Raw genomic sequence first — 17,367 nt, 5'->3', positions numbered from 1 at the left:
TGTCAGTGGGTGCTCCGTTTCACCAGGTACTTCCATCCGACACCCTAGTAACAGATGCGTCTCTTCAGGGATGGGGGGCTCATCTGGGTCCCCTTCAAGCTCAGGGCCTGTGGTCAGACAAGGAAAAGCAGTACCACATCAATCTGCTAGAACTCAGAGCGGTCAATCTGGCTCTCAAGTCTTTCATACCACTAATTCAGGGGAAAACTCTCCTAATACAAACAGACAATACAACCACGATGTATTATTTGAACAAACAGGGGGGAACGAGATCTCTACCCCTATCTCGAGAGTCCCAAGCGATATGGCATTGGCTCCTGGCCAGAGGAATGTCACTTACAGCGGTCCACCTGCCAGGTCAGCAAAACGTGGAAGCAGATTTTCTGAGCAGACACCTAGAGGACGCTCACGATTGGGTCCTACACGGCGAAGTCGCAGAATACATCTTCGCGCAATGGGGTCGGCCTCAACTGGATCTCTTCGCAGACGAAGTAAACAAGAAATGCCCAGACTTCGCATCCAGGTTCTATCGTCCGGGATCTCGAGGGAATGCCCTGACTGGTCAGGGATATTTCTCTACGCTTTTCCGCCGATTCCCCTCATACCGGCAGTGATCAACAAACTTTACAGATCCAGAACCAGAATGATTCTCATAGCGCCACAATGGCCCCGTCAATTCTGGTTCACAGATCTCCTCAACCTGTCGGAAAAACCTCACAGGAGGCTGCCGTGCAGACCGGATCTTCTAAGCAGAATGGAGGGCAGAATTCTACATCCCAACCTACCCTCTCTGAGCTTAACAGCATGGCTCCTGAATTCCTGCAGTCTGGGCACCTAGGGCTCTCACAGGAGTGCATGAACATCTTGGAAGAGTCCAAAAGGCCTTCCACGCGGCGTTCTTACGCTTTTAAGTGGAAGAGATTCTACATATGGTGCTGTCAACAGGGTCATAATCCCATACGGGCTCAGGAGGATGTCATACTGTCCTATTTGCTTCATCTAGCAAAGTCCGGTCTGCAGGTATCATCTATTAAGGTACATTTGTCTGCTATTACAGCCTATCGCAAGTCACCTTCTCAGGAATCCTTCTTTACGAAACCTGTAGTCAAGGATTTCTTAGAAGGTTTGAAAAAAGTTTTTCCTCCCCTTCGGAGACCTTCTCCTCCATGGGAACTGAACATAGTATTGACACAACTTATGGGCCCTCCTTTTGAACCTATACATAAGGCCTCTTTACAACACCTTACGTGGAAGACGGCTTTTCTAGTGGCCATTACTTCAGCGAGGAGGGTCAGCGAAATCCAGGCTTTGTCTTCCAAAGAACCGTACACGGTTTTTCATGACAATAGAGTGGTTCTGCGAACTCACCCATCTTTCCTTCCGAAGGTGGTGTCAGAATTCCATATTAATCAGACTATATCTTTACCGACTTTCTTTCCCAATCCGGAGACTCCGGCAGAGAAAGCATTGCACTCCTTAGACTTGAAAAGAGTGCTGAAATTTTATCTGGATAAGACGAAATCGATTAGACACTCTAACCGCTTGTTTGTAAATTATGGTCATTTGAGGACAGGAGAGGCAGCATCTAAACGAACGATATCAAGATGGATAGTTTCTTGTATTGTTACTACTTACCAGCTAGCTAATAAACAATTACTAGCGAGTCCTAAAGCGCATTCCACAAGGGGAAAAGCGGCTACTGCTGCCCTCCTTAACAATGTTCCAATATCTGAGATTTGTAAGGCTGCTACATGGAAGTCTGTGCATACGTTTACTAGACATTACTGTTTAGACTCCGATGCAAGAGCGGATGCCCAAGTGGGGCAGGCCTCTCTGAGAAATTTATTTGCATAATACGTATCTATTCCTGCACTTCTATCGGACAGTCCGCAGGGTTTAGGGATGGGCTTGCTAATCTATTCAATGTTTATGACTATTGATGAGGATCCCCTGGAAGAGAAGGATAAGTTACTTACCTGTAAATCCTAGTTCTCTTCCAGGGGTATCCTCATCAGAGTCATAAACAACCCACCCTCCTCCCCGGACGCATGTCTCCTAGAAGTGCAGGACAGACTGTATTTTGAATCAGTTACACAGATTGTCACCGTAAAAAGAACTGACCTAACTGTGAACCAACTGTCACCTTTCCTTCACCCGTGAGGCATGGTGGGATACTGGAGGTGCTCAGGGTCTTAAAGGCACGGTGCCAAAGTTTTTATGGTTCTCCTGTGTTAACCTGCATGCAGCCTATTGGCTAAGAATGCTCCATTGTTTTTCAATGCAGTTTTTTCTATTTTTTCTCTAGAGTTTACTGCTGATTGCTTCCCTAAGCCCAGTTTTGGGGGCTTGCGTAGATATTTATTCTCTATTGTAATTTTATAATATAAAAAAAAAAAAAAAAAAAAAACTTCATAGAAATAAAGCATTTTAGCCTGTTTTAACATTATAGCCTGCATTGCTGTTTTACACATGTATAATGTGTGTATTTTATATATGCTCCGGGGTCCCCGCACAAGGGCGGGAATACTCTATGTTTATGACTATTGATGAGGATCCCCTGGAAGAGAATTTGAGTGACCCCCAACTGCTATGTGAGTGTTAGACTGCTAATTGTACCTTTTAGCACACATTGTTTTTGGGCACAGTTCCAGAAAGCTTTAAAGTACTATAAACTGTATTTAAAATGCATGGTGTGTGAAGTCAACAAAAGCCCAGGGGACGCCACCGCCAACAGGCCATGGCTTAACCCAAACAAGCGGTGACCGAGCCAAGGCACCGAAAAAGGGCACGCTGGTGTCTAAGTCATCCGACTCCGGTCGAGATACCGCCACACAGCAAACTCGGACCCGAGACATCGGCTCTGAGAAATTTCGGCAGCGGCACCGAACAAATTCGGCATCGAGACACCACCACGCCGAAAATTACAAAGGTTTCTTCGGAGCCTAAAAAGACCTCCGCAAAAGTTTTGGTTCCGAAACATCCAGCCTCGGAGCCGAAAACAGGTTCCTATACAGAGAAACAAGGATTGGCCTCCCAAATGAAAAAACATAGTTTTGGAGAGGAACTTCAAGCTGTAGAGCCAGACTATACTCAAAGGAGGCTCCACATTCATCAAGACACAGGGAAGATAACCACTCTTCCTCCAATTAAAATAAAAATAAAACTTGCCTTTCACGAAAAGGACAAGGAGCCGCAGGCAAAGGTGGCAAAGAAAACAACTCCACCACCTTCTCCACCACCATCAGTGCACACATCACCAGTAGCAACTCCTCCACTGATGCACTCCCCGACTCATACTGCCATGAGTCAAGATGATCCCGATGCATGGGACCTTTTTTACGATGCTCCAGTATCGGACAACTGCCCAGACTCGTACCCTACCAAGCCATCCCCTCCTGAGGACAGTACATCTTACACACAGGTGATCGCAAGGGCAGCTGCTTACCATAACGTCACCTTGCATTCAGAACCAATTGAGGATGACTTCTTGTTTAACACGCTAACCTCCACTCATAGCCAGTACCAAAGACTACCTATGCTCCCAGGAATGCTAAAACATTCAAAACAAATCTTTCAAGATCCTGTTAAAGGCCGAGCCATAACTCCAAGAGTGGAGAAAAAATACAAGCCACCGCCAACAGATCCTGTTTATATTACAACGCAGTTAACTCCAGACTCAGTAGTTGTCTGGCAGCTCGTAAGAGAGCAAACTCTCATACCTCGGGAGACGCACCACCTCCAGACAAAGAGAGTCGCAAATTTGATGCTGCGGGCAAAAGGGTTGCAGCACAAGCAGCAAACCAATGGCGCATTGCCAATTCACAAGCGCTTTTGGCAAGATATGACAGAGCGCACTGGGATGAGATGCAACATTTGATAGAACACTTACCCAAGGAGTTCCAAAAAAGAGCACAACAAGTGGTGGAAGGACAAAGTATCTCTAATAATCAGATACGGTCTTCAATGGATGCAGCAGATACGGCTGTAAGGACAGTAAATACTGCAATAACAATAAGGCACGCATGGCTCCGCACGTCAGGTTTCAAGCCAGAAATTCAACAAGCCGTGCTAAATATGCCATTTAATGAACAGCAGTTGTTTGGGCTGGAAGTCGACACTGCTATTGAGAAACTCAAGAAGGACACTGATACGGCAAAAGCCATGGGCGCACTCTACTCCCCGCAGAGCAGAGGCACCTTTCGCAAAACACCTTTTAGGGGAGGGTTTCGAGGACAACCAACAGAAACCACAACATCACAAACAAGGCCCACTTACCAAAGCCAATATCAGCGGGGAAGTTTTCGGGGGCAATATAGAGGGGGACAATTCCAAAGAGGTAGAGGAAAATTCCAAAGCCCCAAAAGTCCTCAAAATAAGCAGTGACTCACAAGTCACCCGTCCCCCTCACATAACACCTGTGGGGGGAAGATTAAGCCAATTTTACAAACATTGGGTGGAGATAACAACAGCTGCTTGGGTACTAGCAATTATCCAGTATGGTAATTGCATAGAATTTCGAGAATTCCCTCCAACAGTCCCACCGAAAACACACAGTATGTCGAAACAACATATAAATCTTCTAGGATTAGAAGTTCAAGCATTACTCCAAAAAGAGGCAATAGAATTAGTACCAAAACAAGAACTAAACACAGGAGTTTACTCACTGTACTTTCTAATACCCAAAAAAGACAAAACTCTAAGACCTATACTAGATCTCAGAATATTAAATACATACATCAAATCAGACCACTTTCACATGGTTACATTACAAGAAGTAATCCCACTGCTCAAACAACAAGACTAAATGACAACACTGGATCTAAAGGATGCATATTTCCATATACCAATACATCCTTCACACAGAAAGTACCTAAGGTTTGTATTCCAAGGGATACATTACCAATTCAAAGTGTTGCCATTCGGAATAACAACTGCGCCAAGAGTTTTTACAAAATGTCTAGCAGTAGTAGCTGCACATATCAGAAGGCAGCAAATACATGTGTTCCCGTACCTAGACGATTGGTTAATCAAAACCAACACGCAAAAACAGTGTTCACGACACACAAATTACGTCATAGAAACCCTACACAAACTAGGTTTCTCAATCAATTACTCAGTCACACCTTCTGCCGTGTCAAACACAGCAATACCTAGGAGCAACAATCAACACAGTAAAAGGGATTGCCACTCCAAGTCCACAAAGAGTCCAAACATTCCAAAATGTAATACAAGCCATGTATCCAAACCAGAAGATACAGGTCAAATTAGTAATGAAACTCCTAGGCATGATGTCCTCATGCATAGCCAAACGCAAGGTTGCACATGCGGCCCTTACAACAGTGCCTAGCATCACAGTGGTCACAAGCACAGGGTCAACTTCTAGATCTGGTGTTGATAGACCGCCAAACATACATCTCGCTTCAATGGTGGAACAGTATAAATTTAAACCAAGGGCGGCCTTTTCAAGACCCAGTGCCACAATGCGTAATAACAACAGATGCATCCATAACAGGGTGGGGAGCACACCTCAATCAGCACAGCATCCAAGGACAATGGAACATTCAGAAAAAACAGTTTCATATAAACCACTTAGAACTGTTAGCGGTGTTTCTAGCTCTGAAAGCATTTCAACCCATATTAACCCACAAATACACTCTTGTCAAAACAGACAACATGACAACAATGTATTACCTAAACAAACAGGGAGGAACACAATCGACACAGTTGTGTCTCCTAACACAAAAAATATGGCATTGGGCGATTCACAACCACATTCGCCTAATAGCACAATTTATTCCAGGGATTCAGAATCAGTTAGCAGACAATCTCTCGCTGGATCACCAACAGATCCACGAATGGGAAATTCACCCCCAAATACTGAACACTTACTTCAAAATGTGGGGAACGCCACAAATAGATCTATTTGCAACAAAAGAAAACTCAAAATGCCAAAACTTCGCATCCAGGTACCCACAACATCAGTCTCAGGGCAATGCACTATGGATGAACTGGTCAGGGATATTTGCGTACGCTTTTCCCCCTCTCCCACTGCTTCCATATCTAGTAAACAAGTGGAGTCAAAACAAACTCAAACTCATACTAATAGCACCAACATGGGCAAGGCAACCTTGGTACACAACACTACTAGACCTTTCAGTAGTACCTCATATCAAACTGCCAAACAGACCAGATCTGTTAACACAACACAAACAACAGATCAGACATCCAAATCCAGCATCGCTGAATCTAGCAATTTGGCTCCTGAAATCCTAGAATTCGGGCACTTAGACCTCACACAGGAATGTATGGAGGTCATAAAACAGGCTAGAAAACCTACCACTAGACACTGTTATGCAAATAAGTGGAAAAGATTTGTTTATTACTGCCATAATAATCAAATTCAACCTTTACACGCATCTGCAAAAGAGATAGTAGGATACTTACTACATTTGCAGAAATCTAAACTAGCTTTCTCTTCCATTAAAATACATCTTATGGCAATTTCAGCTTACCTGCAAATTATGCACTCAACTTCATTATTTAGGATGCCAGTCATAAAAGCGTTTATGGAAGGCCTAAAGAGAATTATACCACCAAGAACACCACCAGTTCCTTCATGGAACCTCAACATTGTCTTAACACGACTCATGGGTCCACCTTTTGAGCCCATGCACTCTTGTGAAATGCAATACTTAACGTGGAAAGTTGCATTTTTAATTGCCATCACATCTCTAAGAAGAGTGAGTGAGATTCAAGCATTTACCATTCAAGAACCATTTGTTCAAATAAACAAAAATAAAGTTGTTCTACGGACCAATCCTAAATTTTTACCAAAAGTAATCTCACCGTTCCACTTGAATCAAACTGTAGAATTACCAGTGTTCTTCCCACAGCCAGATTCTGTAGCTGAAAGAGCACTACATACATTAGACATCAAAAGAGCACTAATGTACTACATTGACAGAACAAAACTAATTCGAAAGACAAAACAACTATTTATCGCCTTTCAAAAACCTCATACAGGAAATCCTATTTCAAAACAAGGCATTGCTAGATGGATAGTTAAGTGCATTCAAACCTGCTATCTTAAAGCTAAAAGAGAACTGCCTATTACACCAAAGGCACACTCAACCAGAAAGAAAGGTGTTACCATGGCCTTTCTGGGAAATATTCCAATGAACGAAATATGTAAGGCAGCAACATGGTCTACGCCTCATACATTTACCAAGCACTACTGTGTAGATGTGTAAACTGCACAACAGGCAACAGTAGGTCAAGCTGTACTAAGAACATTATTTCAAACTACTTCAACTCCTACAGGCTGAACCACCGCTTTTTGGGGAGATAACTGCTTATTAGTCTATGCACAGCATGTGTATCTGCAGCTAATCATGCCATCGAACGGAAAATGTCACTTACCCAGTGTACATCTGTTCGTGGCATTAGTCGCTGCAGATTCACATGCGCCCACCGCCTCCCTGGGAGCCTGTAGCCGTTTAGAAGTAGATCTTAAACATTTGTACATTTGTAAATATATTACTTGAAACTTCATTATGTACATACGCATTCACTCCATTGCATGGGCACTATTACTAGCATACACAACTCCTACCTCACCCTCTGCGGGGAAAACAATCTAAGATGGAGTCGACGCCCATGCGCAATGGAGTCGAAATGGGAGGAGTCCCTCGGTCTCGTGACTCGAAAAGACTTCTTCGTAGAAAAACAACTTGTAACACTCCGAGCCTAACACCAGATGGCGGGATGTGCACAGCATGTGAATCTGCTGCGACTAATGCCACGAACAGATGTACACTGGGTAAGTGACATTATATATATATATATATATATATATATATATATATACACAGGGAGTGCAGAATTATTAGGCAAGTTGTATTTTTGAGGATTAATATTATTATTGAACAACAACCATGTTCTCAATGAACCCTAAAAAACTCATTAATATCAAAGCTGAATATTTTTGGAAGTAGTTTTTAGTTTGTTTTTAGTTTTAGCTATGTTAGGGGGATATCTGTGTGTGCAGGTGACTATTACTGTGCATAATTATTAGGCAACTTAACAAAAAAAAATATATACCCATTTCAATTATTTATTATTACCAGTGAAACCAATATAACATCTCAACATTCACAAATATACATTTCTGACATTCAAAAACAAAACAAAAACAAATCAGTGACCAATATAGCCACCTTTCTTTGCAAGGACACTCAAAAGCCTGCCATCCATGGATTCGGTCAGTGTTTTGATCTGTTCACCATCAACATTGCGTGCAGCAGCAACCACAGCCTCCCAGACACTGTTCAGAGAGGTGTACTGTTTTCCCTCCTTGTAAATCTCACATTTGATGATGGACCACAGGTTCTCAATGGGGTTCAGATCAGGTGAACAAGGAGGCCATGTCATTAGATTTCCTTCTTTTATACCCTTTCTTGCCAGCCACGCTGTGGAGTACTTGGACGCGTGTGATGGAGCATTGTCCTGCATGAAAACCATGTTTTTCTTGAAGGATGCAGACTTCTTCCTGTACCACTGATTGAAGAAGGTGTCTTCCAGGAACTGGCAGTAGGACTGGGAGTTGAGCTTGACTCCATCCTCAACCCGAAAAGGCCCCACAAGCTCATCTTTGATGATACCAGCCCAAACCAGTACTCCACCTCCACCTTGCTGGCGTCTGAGTCGGACTGGAGCTCTCTGCCCTTTACCAATCCAGCCACGGGCCCATCCATCTGGCCCATCAAGACTCACTCTCATTTCATCAGTCCATAAAACCTTAGAAAAATCAGTCTTGAGATATTTCTTGGCCCAGTCTTGACGTTTCAGCTTGTGTGTCTTGTTCAGTGGTGGTCGTCTTTCAGCGTTTCTTACCTTGGCCATGTCTCTGAGTATTGCACACCTTGTGCTTTTGGGCACTCCAGTGATGTTGCAGCTCTGAAATATGGCCAAACTGGTGGCAAGTGGCAGCTGCACGCTTGACTTTTCTCAGTTCATGGGCAGTTATTTTGCGCCTTGGTTTTTCCACACGCTTCTTGCGACCCTGTTGACTATTTTGAATGAAACGCTTGATTGTTCGATGATCACGCTTCAGAAGCTTTGCAATTTTAAGAGTGCTGCATCCCTCTGCAAGATATCTCACTATTTTGGACTTTTCTGAGCCTGTCAAGTCCTTCTTTTGACCCATTTTGCCAAAGGAAAGGAAGTTGCCTAATAATTATGCACACCTGATATAGGGTGTTGATGTCATTAGACCACACCCCTTCTCATTACAGAGATGCACATCACCTAATATGCTTAATTGGTAGTAGGCTTTCGAGCCTATACAGCTTGGAGTAAGACAACATGCATAAAGAGGATGATGTGGTCAAAATACTCATTTGCCTAATAATTCTGCACTCCCTGTATGTATGTATGTGTGTATATATATATATATATATATATATATATATATATATATATATATATATGTATGTGTATATATATATATAATATGGGTTTTTTGGGTGGTAAGGGCATTTTTAGGTTTTAGGGTGAGTATGGGTTTTGGGGTAGTAAGGGCATTTTTAGGTTTGGTATGGGATGGTAAGGATATATATATATTATTACCTTATATATATTAGTCATCTCAAGCAGTTCTTCTTGTTGCCTTTAGAAGTTCTGTGGAGTAGAGCAGGGACAGATCTACTGGAGTTTAATGCCTTTCTTTTACACCCTGCCTAGCATGTCAGATTCTGCTTTGATTAGGAGTTCACCAAAGTAACCTGTGGTGTCCCCCCAGTGGCTGTGCTGTCCCTGATGATGTTTAGTCCTCTCATGATACCACCTGCAGAACTATTCTAGACAGCCACATTAGATCTAGTGCATTATACTAGACATTCCGCTAGGTACAAAAATGTCTGCTGTGACTGGAAGGCAATGATATATTACAGACTGCCTCTCCCATGGATTTGTCAATAGAAATCCCTTAATTCCTGAAGCAAGCCTGACCAAAGCAACATTTATTTCTTTATTAGCAATTTTTATGTAACGCAAATCAGACCCAGAAGTATGACAAAGCACTTTATGTAGTTACATGTTACGTGAGCAACTGTACACATGCTTCAGAAGCAACATGAAAATACTGTAATAACAAAAACAAGACCACATATCTCCGTAAAGACAAATGAAACCGAACAGGTTCATACACAGTAAACGGGTTGAAATCATGCTGTCACAAGTGTTGGAATAAACCAGTAGAGAAGAATAGATTGACATATTTACCTACATAATATTTGATGAATAATATCTCATAGTATCTAGGGGAAATGATTTCCAGACTTAGGGAGTGCTCCCAAAAAATTACATTTTACTTCTTGAAAGAAGGACTAACTAACGGTCAGTGCTCTGGAGGTGTCTTGCTCCACTGACAAGACCAACTTGTGCGCTAAATAGAGTATCAGAATGGATTACTTTTACTCCTTACTTTGGAAGGAATGCATTTGAAAGGGTAACATTTTCTGCTACCTGTTGCTAGCCTGGCAGCTGCCTTGAGAGGACCCAATTATTGCTGAGGAATTTTATTTGAATAGGGAGTTGCCACCATTCATTCTAGGTAACCCAGAGATTTCTATCCCTTGTATGCAGTTACTCCCAGAGAAATATTTTTTTTAAACCCCCCTCCCCCCTCCTTCAGGAGTGCTACCCCTTTGGACATAGAGTTGTGGTTTGAGGTTCATTTTTTGTGTAAGATAAATCATAAGCATTATGCTCGTCCAGCGGCGTAGTTGTTGCAGTTCAGCACCGAAAGTGCATTGAGCCAGGTGCATAGTGGAACGTCTGCACTGGGAGGGGAGATCAGTAGTAACTCATTTTTGAGAGGTTTAGGCTGGAAAGATGAAGCATCATTCAAAAAGTAACTCTTAGAACAGATTTCCAGAGACATTGTGCCTCGTTCAGGGAGGCACGTTTGGAATAGAGCTGCAGTGTCAAAATGACATTAGATGTTGGAATGTTGAGAAGGGAGCCAAGAGGTTTTATGTATAGGTTAAAGGGAGTGGGAGACAGGTTGGAGTCTTGTGTGACCCCCTGTTGAAGCATAGCGGGTTTAGACAGCAAAAGACTATGATCACCATTTTATAGCTCACTCGCTTCTTCGCCACTTCCAGTGGCTGGTTTCACTACAAACATGATATTGATCCCTGTGGACCGCTTTCTATGAACGTCTTTCACGGAGCAGTGTTTATTTTTTAGATTTATGGAATTGTTGTACTAATGTTTTGTATGATCTACCGAAATCATTGTGTCTTCATACTGTATTTTTTTCAACCACATTATATGTAATTCTTTCGTACGGCCAACACATCACTTATTTGGCAAGCAGTACACTAAGTTCAAAGGAGCAGCTAACTTAAACATAGCTATTGTCGAATCCCTACTTAAAAAGCAAAGTCTGGATCAGCAAGAGCTCGGCAATGTTCTCCATGTTTCAGTACGCTAAAGAGCTTTGTAGGTGAAAATGGTTTGCTCGACCCTGTACAAGCAGGATTAAACCTGAGAGTCACAGAACTGGTATTCTTGACAGTTTTGTTATTCTATAATAAGGGATAATTATGTGTGATCCTTGCTCGTAGTAGATCTATTCAGAGTCTTTGACCGACCCAGTAAGCTATTTCCTGTTGTCCAAAGGTTTTTAGATATCGAAGCCTGGCCCTGGATTGGATAAAAGCCTTCATCCCGATTGAGATCGTAAACAGAGTTTTTCTCCCAGTGTGTCTTTGCTACTGTGAGATTGATTGGGTTGTCCTAAAAGGGGCGATAATATCACATTCATATGCAATCACTGGTCACCATAAAAAGTATTTTAAATCTAAAAAAGATACTGGAACAGAGAGGACACCTTGCTTAATGAAACATGATGTAAGTGTGCCTAACTCACAGGAAGAACCATGGCAAAAAAAGTACTAAAACTAGCCTTCAGATGGGCGTTCAGGAAAAAAAAAAAAAAAAGATTTCTGTGTTGCTTCAAGGCAGATTGATTGAATGGTTTACACCAGCCCCCTTCACTCTCCTATAACCTCTATTTCTATATTCCAACCTCTAAATTTTAAAAAGTACTTTCCATCTGAAAAATAGTTGCATTTTGTATTATTAACTTGATTTAACAGTTTGAAAGCCTCTTATTTCAAACCCCCTGTGTCCCATTTGCACTAGCCTGTACAGTTTTGAATTCTTTTGACTCCTCATTGGACTTGTGGCATGAACAAGTATTTGGTTATTTTATAATGTGCCTGCTTGTGACTTAAGTAACCAACTTTGACTTCTCCTGAATGTACTCCTTTAACTCTGGAGTTGGGGTTCCCAGACCTGCAGAAGCTGAAGTAGGGCCTTATGCCATCCTTTGTTGAAGATGCTTCTCCTCTTTCATCTCCAGACCTAGCACTTTATCATTGTTCATCTTCTCCGGCAGAGACCACAAACTACGAAATTCGGTAGAAAGACCTGGTATCAACAAGAAAACGGTGCTATGGCTTTTTACGTACTGTTATTAATTTTCTTTAATATAATTCTTTTCTGTGACTCTTCTTGTATGGTCGCTGTAAATTGTGATGTATCACTTGTACAGTCTGTGGTAGACCATTAACTTTGTCTTTTCTCTTTAGTGGAAATGTATTGGAGCCGCCATCTCTGGGCCAAAAGAAATTTGGAACAAACTTCACGAAAGTTGAAAAGAAAACTATCAGGGAAAAGACATATGATTCAGACTCTGATTAGGGCCTAGCCCAAGATCATTGTGAATATTATTTTGGTCTCAGTCTGTTCTTATAGACCTTTTCAAAACCCTGAATTTAGAGTGAATATAAAAAAGTGACCAATTTTTCTATACACTTTTATAACATTGTGCAACATCGGGTATCTTTATATATTTTTTCTTGTGCAGTGATGCATGTCTGAATTTGAAGGAAGATCTTGTTCAAATGTGATGAAGATTCCATGTACATATATTCTCAATTGTACTTATTTTCCCAGAGTTGGTTTTACACTTGCCTTCTCATTCTGTTTGTTTTCCAATAAATGAAGTTTGAAAATGGACTAATGGAAATGGGCCCCTCTGCACGGGTGATGCAGTAGATTGGTCCGGAGGAATTGAAAATCTTTTCTAGTAACGTTGCAAGACCCATATGCAGTAGATTGGTCCGGAGGAATTGAAAATCTTTTCTAGCAACGTTGCAAGACCCACATTTGGGTGTGCCTTCATAGGGTGGCACATTTTACAGCTATTTGAAGCAAAAGTTATACTTTTAGTACTCAAACTTCACTTTATTTTACTTTACATATTTGAAACATAAAAGGTGTATAGTGAAGAAATTGGCAGTATGGTTACTAGATTGTTTTACAAATTGTATATTGCTGAGCACTTCGATATGTTGCACAACTTACCATGCAATGTCTTGTTGTGCTCATGTACATGCTTCAACAAGTTAATTTCAGCATTTTCAGTTCAGGCTTGTTTAGCTGGTTGCTTTCCGCTGCCACCCTAATTGTGTTCCATCGATGCAAGCTGCTGCAGCAGTGAAAGAATACCTGTACAGAATGATATAAAATTGTCATTTACAGTTTTTTTCTCTTTCGTCTGTTTAAAAAAATAAAAAGTTATTTATTTCAGATGAGGTCCTATTTTTTTTGCTTGATAATAAACATTACATTCAAAAGCGAGTAGCTTGTTTTTTGTTTGTGGAAGATGGATCTATTTTTTATATGTAACATGCCGTTTTCAAATACTTAAGTGTAATTGTTTCATCTTTTCATGTTGAAGCCTACATTATTTCTGTTTGCTTGATTTTTCTTGCTGTCCTTCATTTTTTACTGAATTGGCAAAATTCTATCTAGAGAAAATGGCAACACCAGTCTTATGTGCTAGCTCCATATTTACGAAGCCAGGCTGTCCACAATGATCACTTTGCTAATACTGACTAAACTATTGTTGGCAAATCCAATAGGTCTCGCCTATAAGATCTATAGGCTTTGCTGTTGTTTTGAGCCATGCTGTACAGATGTGCGGCTGCTATGCACCATAGCTAAAATAACAAAGAAAAACGTGATGACTTGACAGTCGCATCATTTTATAGGTACAAGCATGTGTTCAACACATGGCCGTGCTTACAAAGGCCACAATTTTGTTTTTTATTTTCCTGTCCACAATGGATTGGTAAGCTAAAAAAGAGGAGCTTAAAAATACTGTTTTAAAATAGCTCAAAAGCACTTAATGAACAGGCTGCGGCAATGGGTGGCGGGGAATGAAGTAACTTGGTGGAGAAAACCAATGAGAGAGCGAGCACTGGTGAAGAAGAGAAAGGTTACGCAAAATCACACAAATGAGAGAGCAACACAATGCATGTGATGGGGTATAAAAGCACCCCAGTGAGACAGCTGGAAAACACATGCACTCCCATAGAGGTCCTAAAGAGAGAAAATCTTCCCTAAAAGGGAGCAGAAGTACTGAAGCCAGCCAAAGAACTAGCTAAAGAGGCTATGCTCTGTAGAAGGGACAAACACAAGATTGACACAAAGACATGTAATAAGCAGGCAGATGAGAATGACAGAAAAGCCAATGAGTGGTAAGCAATGCATCTTCTTGGTAAGCAATATATCTTCTTGGTTAGCTCACACTTTCGCAACCAGACAACTTGCACTTTCTTGAAGGCTCGACCTAAAAATAACAATTGCAGGTGGGTAACCAAACACACAAAAAGAGTGGATATAGCAAATAGAGATCAAAAAGTGCAAACATTAATAAGTTGGGATCGGTTAAAAGTAGAAACTAAGGCACAGCTTTGATCGTATTAGTATTGACCAGCATGCAACAGTCTCTCACTGTTTATTAAAACGTGTACACTTTTGTATGAGATCTGGCTGTCCCGTTAATGGCTCTTACAGATGACCAACAGTGTACAATCTTAATTTCCACCTAGATAAAACTACTTGAGCCCTACTTCCCAAACTGGCCCTTTTTTTTTTTTTTTTGCAGATTACCATTTATGGTAACTAACCAGTTTCTGTGTTGCCTTAATCTGCCAGTGTACACCAAATACAATATGTCCCAAATAAATAAGATAGGACCTCTATCCATTTGAATCGTCCGCTTACACAAACAGCGACACTCATGACAAGGGCAGATAAAAGTATACAAAAGCAGATGAATTGGAGAAATGTATATAACAGTATTGTCACAGAAGTTTGTTCAAAGGGCTTTACATCTTGTTTGTGTTTATGCGTATATGTATATGTGTGTGTATAGATATGGATATAGAGATATAGATATAGATATATAATCATCAAAAGGTAATCCTGTGTTCCTTCCAGCGCTCGCCTATCGAGGTTGGTGCTCAGTCAATGGGCACAGGACCCATTTTTAATCCACGCCAAAAACAAATCAAAATCTGGCACTCCTTACAAATCAATGGCCTTCATTTATTTCAAAAATCCATAAAACAGAACATGGGGCAATGCGTTTCAACCTTCACGGTCTTCTTCCTTGGCCCTTCTTACAAGAAATATACAACAGAAAAAATGTGGCCCCTCCCATTTACTATATATACCCTCATCCATAGACATAGAAGATATATAGGTTTCTTTTTTTCTTTTTTTTTAAAATATTTTTTATATATATATATATATATATATATATTTATATATGTACATAGGAATATACATTCTAATATTATCTTTTTAGATATCCATTCTATATACCCTTCCCATTTTGGTATAATACTCATGTATAACCGAAAATAATGCCACTAATTGGGTGAGCCATTTTATAACACAATAAATCATCAAATTACTATTTTTGTAGACCTTTCAACAGAATATAAAAGGTAACCTGACCTAACATTGTTATAATAAGACCCTGCCTTTACACCATCAAATTAACCAATATGGACAGAAAGTTCCTCGTCCTTGTTCAATCCCCAAGGATAACGGCTATTCAGCTGAATAATATATTCAGACTCCAGTCTCCTTAATTGTTTTTCTCTATCCCCTCCTCTCGGAGTGGCAAGGACCCTGTCTATGCCAAAAAATTTCATCTTCTCAACTTTCCCCTCATGCTCAAGATTACAATGTCTCGCTACTGGATACGCAGCATCCTTATTCGATATCGCTCTCCAGTGCTCAAGAATGCGTTTTTTCAGAGGAAAAATTGTGCTGCCAACATATTGTAATCCACATGGGCATTCTATTACATAGATAGCAAAATCTGAGTTACAATTAATATATTTTTTAATATTCACTCGACTGCCCGTGGGTAACTCATATTGCTTCCGATTTGAACTGTATCTGCATGCTTTGCACTTGGCACATTTATAGAAACCTTGATATTTATCTAAGAAAGTTTCTTTATTCTTCCTTGTGTAACTATGTACCAAAATGTCCCTTAAAGAACTACTTCTTTTGTAGGTTATCAAAGGAGTACGGCTCACTAGCTGCCCAATTATTCTGTCAGCCTTGATAAGATGCCAATATTTTATGAGCATCTTTTTGACTTTTGAAGAATATGCATTGAAGACTGTCACAAATCTCGGGTTATTAGTGCCTTCTCCTCTCTTTTTGGGAATCAATAGTTCCGCCCTTTGAACTTCTGCTGTCTTTTGGCATGCCTTCTTCACTATTCTGTATGGATACCCCCTAGATCTGAATCTCTGTGTCATTGTTAATCGTTCTTTCTCAAAACTTTGTGGGGTACTACAATTTCTCTTAGCTCTTAATAATTCCCCATAGGGTATGCTCCATTTTACATTCGGAGGGTGGTGACTCGTGGCGTGTAGAATGCTGTTCCCTGATGTACTTTTTCTGAACAGTTTTGTATGTAATGTGCCGCCTTTTACACAGACCTCCATGTCTAAAAATTCCATCACCTGTTTATGTATTTCATATGAAAATTGTAAATTTAGGTCCCTATTTGGTAGCGAATTCAAGAAATCATATAACACGGATTCTGGACCTTCCCATATAAATATATCATCGATATATCGTGTCCAAAATATAATATGTTGGAACCATTCCATATTTTCATCTGCCATCACCCATTGTGTTTCCCACCATCCCATAAATAAACAGGCATAACTGGGAGAAAAGCAACTTCCCATCGCAGTCCCAGTCCCAGTTGTTTGTCTATGCCATTGATCCTCCTATATGAAAAAATTGTTTTCCAAACAAAATTTTAACATATTCAGAAGCAGTTCAGAGTGTTCCAACAATCTGATTGGTTTGTCCCTAAAGAAATGTCGACACGCCTGAATTCCCTTCTCATGTGGGATACAGGTGTATAACGATACTACATCTATAGTTACCATGATATAGTTAGTTTGCCAA

General features: G+C 40.8%; 1 protein-coding gene across 1 annotated transcript in view; it reads left to right on the top strand.

Annotated features, from left to right (window-relative positions):
* Positions 1–13,713, top strand: part of TXNDC9 (thioredoxin domain containing 9) — a 157,735-nt gene extending 144,022 nt beyond the window's left edge. Inside the window, exon 5 of the mRNA XM_069204388.1 lies at positions 12,660–13,713. Within this exon, the coding sequence (XP_069060489.1) occupies positions 12,660–12,771 (112 nt within the window). The 3' untranslated portion in view covers positions 12,772–13,713. The remainder of the gene's footprint in view (positions 1–12,659) is intronic.
* The last annotated feature ends 3,654 nt before the right edge of the window (positions 13,714–17,367 follow it).

Source organism: Pleurodeles waltl, chromosome 8 (assembly GCF_031143425.1).
Source record: "Pleurodeles waltl isolate 20211129_DDA chromosome 8, aPleWal1.hap1.20221129, whole genome shotgun sequence".
Taxonomy (NCBI): domain Eukaryota; kingdom Metazoa; phylum Chordata; class Amphibia; order Caudata; family Salamandridae; genus Pleurodeles; species Pleurodeles waltl.
The sequence above is the reverse complement of the archived record's forward strand: the minus strand, read 5'-3'. Positions and strand labels throughout refer to the sequence as shown.